This window comes from Oncorhynchus gorbuscha, linkage group LG25, assembly GCF_021184085.1.
Source record: "Oncorhynchus gorbuscha isolate QuinsamMale2020 ecotype Even-year linkage group LG25, OgorEven_v1.0, whole genome shotgun sequence".
Classification (NCBI taxonomy): Eukaryota; Metazoa; Chordata; class Actinopteri; order Salmoniformes; family Salmonidae; genus Oncorhynchus; species Oncorhynchus gorbuscha.
The window spans coordinates 47572231-47577230 of NC_060197.1; the positions used below are offsets into that span (position 1 = coordinate 47572231).

Below are 5000 nucleotides of genomic sequence, written 5' to 3' on the forward strand. Positions count from 1 at the left end.
GGCCCCTTGGTTCCAGTGAAGGAAAATCTGAACGCTACAGCAAACAGTGACATTCTAGAAGATTCTGTGCTTCTAACTTTGTGGCAACAGTTTGGGGAAGGCCCTTTCCTGTTTCAGCATGACAATGCCCCCCCCGTGCACAAGGTGAGGAACATACAGAAATGGTTTGTCGAGATCGGTGTGATCGGTGTGGAAGAACTAGACTGGACTGCACAGAGCCCTGACCTCAATCCCATCAAGCACCTTTGGGATGAATTGGAACACCGAGCCCAACATCAGTGCCCGACCTCACTAATGCTCTTGTGATTGGAGCAAGTCCCCACAGCAATGTTCCAACATCTAGTGGAAAGCCTTCCCAGAAGAGTGGAGGCTGTTATAGCAGCAATGTTCCAACATCTTGTGGAAAGCCTTCCCAGAAGAGTGGAGGCTGTTATAGCAGCAATGTTCCTACATCTAGTGGAAAGCCTTCCCAGAAGAGTGGAGGCTGTTATAGCAGCAATGTTCCTACATCTAGTGGAAAGCCTTCCCAGAAGAGTGGAGGCTGTTATAGCAGCAATGTTCCTACATCTAGTGGAAAGCCTTCCCAGAAGAGTGGAGGCTGTTATAGCAGCAATGTTCCTACATCTAGTGGAAAGCCTTCCCAGAAGAGTGGAGGCTGTTATAGCAGCAATGTTCCACATCTAGTGGAAATCGGAAGAGTGGAGGCTGTTATTACAGCAATGCATCTAGTGGAAAGCCTTCCCAGAAGAGTGGAGGCTGTTATAGCAGCAATGTTCCAACATCTAGTGGAAAGCCTTCCCAGAAGAGTGGAGGCTGTTATAGCAGCAATGTTCCTACATCTAGTGGAAAGCCTTCCCAGAAGAGTGGAGGCTGTTATAGCAGCAATGTTCCAACATCTTGTGGAAAGCCTTCCCAGAAGAGTGGAGGCTGTTATAGCAGCAATGTTCCTACATCTAGTGGAAAGCCTTCCCAGAAGAGTGGAGGCTGTTATAGCAGCAATGTTCCAACATCTTGTGGAAAGCCTTCCCAGAAGAGTGGAGGCTGTTATAGCAGCAATGTTCCTACATCTAGTGGAAAGCCTTCCCAGAAGAGTGGAGGCTGTTATAGCAGCAATGTTCCTACATCTAGTGGAAAGCCTTCCCGGAAGAGTGGAGGCTGTTATAGCATCAAAGAGGGGACCAACTCCATATTAATGCCCATGATTTTGGAATGAGATGTTCAACAAGCAGGTGTCCACATACTTCTGTAACTAATAGATGAACACAAGACTTATGCTCATGTCGTGTTTAGTCGGTATTTGTGAGAATGAATGTTTTCCTCTCTTCTAGGTGTGGTTCTGATCCTCCACATAGTCAAAGCAGACGAAAAAACAGGGCCCAACAAGGATGACTCCATCCCCGCTACCACCCTTACTATCATCCCCACTACCACCCTTACTATCATCCCCACTACCACCTTTACTACCATCCCCGCTACCACCCTTACTATCATCCCCACTACCACCCTTACTACCACCCTTACTACCACCCTTACTACCACTCCTGCTCCAACCCCCTCAGCCAATCAGAACAGTCCTACAGTTACTACCCTGGTCCAGCCAGACAACCGTGACGCTAACCTTACCAACAACATCACCGTCGGTAGAGATGGCAACCAATCCCGAGACCAGAACGAAGATGGGGGTATTGGAACCTTGTTGGACGACGTGACAACGTTTGCCATGGAAACGATGTCGTCGGAGGCGACCACCAGCCAATCTGAGGAATCTGAGGAAGTGGATGAGAAGAATATCATAACGACATCATCACCGGGTAACGTAACGGACAATTTGTGTGTGTGTGTGTGTGTGTATGTGTGTGTGTGTGTTTGTGTGTGTGTGTGTGTGTGCGTGCGTGCGTGCGTGCGTGCGTGTGTGTGTGTGTGTGTGTGTGTGTGTGTGTGTGTGTGTGTGTGTGTGTGTGTGTGTGTGTGTGTGTGTGTGTGTGTGTGTGTGTGTGTGTGTGCCCGCGTGCGTGAGGTAGGGCCGAGAGTCCTGTAGCTAGCTAGCTGCATGTCAGTCTTCCTGTGCATGTAACCACAGCCGTCACGCCTGAGCTCACACACACTGAGCTAGCTGGCTCCCATCTGCCACAGGAAAGACAGACCACTAGGCCGTTAGACGTGTTTTCTAAACTTGGGTCCCTTTTTGAAAAATAACAACATTCCATTATCAATCTACACGCAATAGCCAATAATTACAAAGCAAAAACAGTTTTATTTTTAAAAAATGTAAACTTACATAGTGTGAATACATATATATATACAGTGGAGCAAAACAGTATTTAGTCAGCCACCAATTGTGCAAGTTCTCCCACTTTAAAAAGATGAGAGAGGCCTGTAATTTTCATCATAGGTACACTTCTTCAACTATGACAGACAAAATGATAATTTTTTTCTCCAGAAAATCACATTGTAGGATTTTTAATGAATTCATTTGCAAATTATGGTGGAAAATAAGTATTTGGTCAATAACAAAAGTTTATCTCAATACTTTGTTATATACCCTTTGTTGGCAATGACAGAGGTCAAACGTTTTCTGTCTTCACAAGGTTTTCACACACTGTTGCTGGTATTTGGCCCATTCCTCCATGCAGATCTCCTCTAGAGCAATGATGTTTTAGGGCTGTTGCTGGGCAACACGGACTTTCAACTCCCTCCAAAGATTTTCTATGGGGTTGAGATCTGGAGACTGGCTAGGCCACTCCAGGACCTTGAAATGCTTCTTATGAAGCCACTCCTTCGTGATAGTTGCAGTGTACCTATGATGAAAATTACAGGCCTCTCTCATATTTTTAAGTGGGAGAACTTGCACAATTGGTGGCTGACTAAATACTTTTTTGCCCCACTGTATATACATACACATATATAATATATTGCCAATGGATATATTGCCATTTAATGGATATATTGCCATTTATAAACTGGGTGGTTTGAGCCCTGAATGCTGATTGGCTGACAGCCTTGGTATATCAGACCGTATACCACAGGTATGACAAAACATTTATTTTTATCGCTCTAATTATGTTGGTAACCAGTTTAGAATATCAATAAGGCTCCTCGGGGGGGGGTTGTGGTATACGGCCAATATACCACGGCTAAGGGGCTGTATCCAGGCGTGGCGTCCGGCCTAAGAACAGCCCTTAGCCGTGGTATATTGGCCATATACCACACCCCCCTCTGGCTTATATGAGTGTTTCTGTGTTTGATGTTGATGGTTGATGTTGTTTCAGTGCTGATAGAATCTACTGGAGGAGGCAGTGCCACAGCAGGTACCATCAACATGATCACACCTTAGCTGTGGTATATTGGCCATATACCACACCCCCTCTGATCACACCTACTACATTCAAGGCCTTTTCTTCCATTTGTTACTATTTTATACTTTGTAAAATAATAAGGCATCAAAACTATGGAATCATGTACCAAATGAAAATATATTTTAGATTTTTCAAAGTAGCCACCCTTTGCCTTGATGACAGCTTTGCGCACTCTCGGCATTCTCTCAACCAGCTTCACCTGGTATGTTTTTACAACAATCTTGAAGGAGTTTCCACATATGCTGAGCACTTGTTGGCTGCTTTTCCTTCACTCTGCAGTCCAACTCATCCCAAACAATCTCAATTGGGTTGAGGTCGAGTGATTGTGGAGGCCAGGTCATCTGATACTTCTTGGTCAAATAGCCCTTACACAGCCTGGAGGTGTGTTGGGTCATTGTCCTGTTGAAAAACAAATGATAGCCACACTAAACACAAACCAGATGGGATGGTGTATCGCTGCAGAATGTTGTGGTAGTCATGCTGGTTAAGTGTGCCTTGAATTCTAAATAAATCACAGACAGTGTCCCCAGCAAAGCACCCCCACACCTCCTCCTCCATGCTTCACGGTGGGAACCACACATGCGGAAATCATCCGTTCACCTACTCTGCATCTCACAAAGACACGGCGGTTAGAGTCAAAAATCTCAAATTTGGTCTCATTAGGACTCAAAGATCTCAGATTTCCACCAATCTAATGTCCTTGTGTTTCTGCCCAAGCAAATCACTTCTTCTTATTGGTGTCGTTTAGTACTGGTTTCTGTGCAGCAATTCGACCATGAAGGTCTGATTCACGCAGTCTCCACTGAACAGTTGATGTTGAGATGTGTCTGTTACTTGAACTCTCTGAAGCATTTATTTGGGCTGCAATCTGAGGCTGGTAACTCTAATGAACTTATCCTCTGCAACAGAGGTAACTCTGGATCTTCCTGTCCAATCTGAGGCTGGTAACTCCAATTAACTTCTCCCCTGCAGCAGAGGTAACTCTGGGTCTTCCTGTCCAATCTGAGGCTGGTAACTCTAATGAACTTATCCCCTGCAGCAGAGGTAACTCTGGGTCTTCCTTTCCTGTGGCGGTCCTCATGAGAGACAGGTAACTCTGGGTCTTCCTTTCCTGTGGCGGTCCTCATGAGAGACAGGTAACTCTGGGTCTTCCTTTCCTGTGGCGGTCCTCATGAGAGACAGGTAACTCTGGGTCTTCCTTTCCTGTGGCGGTCCTCATGAGAGACAGGTAACTCTGGGTCTTCCTTTCCTGTGGCGGTCCTCATGAGAGACAGGTAACTCTGGGTCTTCCTTTCCTGTGGCGGTCATCATGAGAGACAGGTAACTCTGGGTCTTCCTTTCCTGTGGTGGTCCTCATGAGAGACAGGTAACTCAGGGTCTTCCTTTCCTGTGGCGGTCCTCATGAGAGACAGTTTCATCACAGCACTTGATGGTTTTTCCGACTGCACTTGAAGAAACTTTCAAAGTTATTGAAATCTTCCGTATTGACTGACCTTCATGTCTTAAAGTCATGATGGACTGTCGTTTCTCTTTGCTTATTTGAGCTGTTCTTGCCATAATATGGACTTGGTCTTTTACCAAATAGGGCTATCTTCTGTATACCAACCCTACCTTGTCACAACACAACTGATTGACTCAAACGCA

At 45.7% G+C, this 5000-nt stretch overlaps 1 protein-coding gene across 2 annotated transcripts in view; it reads left to right on the top strand.

Moving 5' to 3' along the window:
* LOC124014243 overlaps window positions 1–5000 on the top strand; it is a 10201-nt gene that overhangs the window by 1061 nt on the left and 4140 nt on the right. Inside the window, exons 2-3 of one of the 2 annotated variants that reach the window (XM_046329049.1) lie at window positions 1329–1811; window positions 3270–3308. In XM_046329049.1, the coding sequence (XP_046185005.1) occupies window positions 1329–1811; window positions 3270–3308 (522 nt within the window). The remainder of the gene's footprint in view (window positions 1–1328; window positions 1812–3269; window positions 3309–5000) is intronic. The other variant, XM_046329051.1, reaches the window with a different exon arrangement.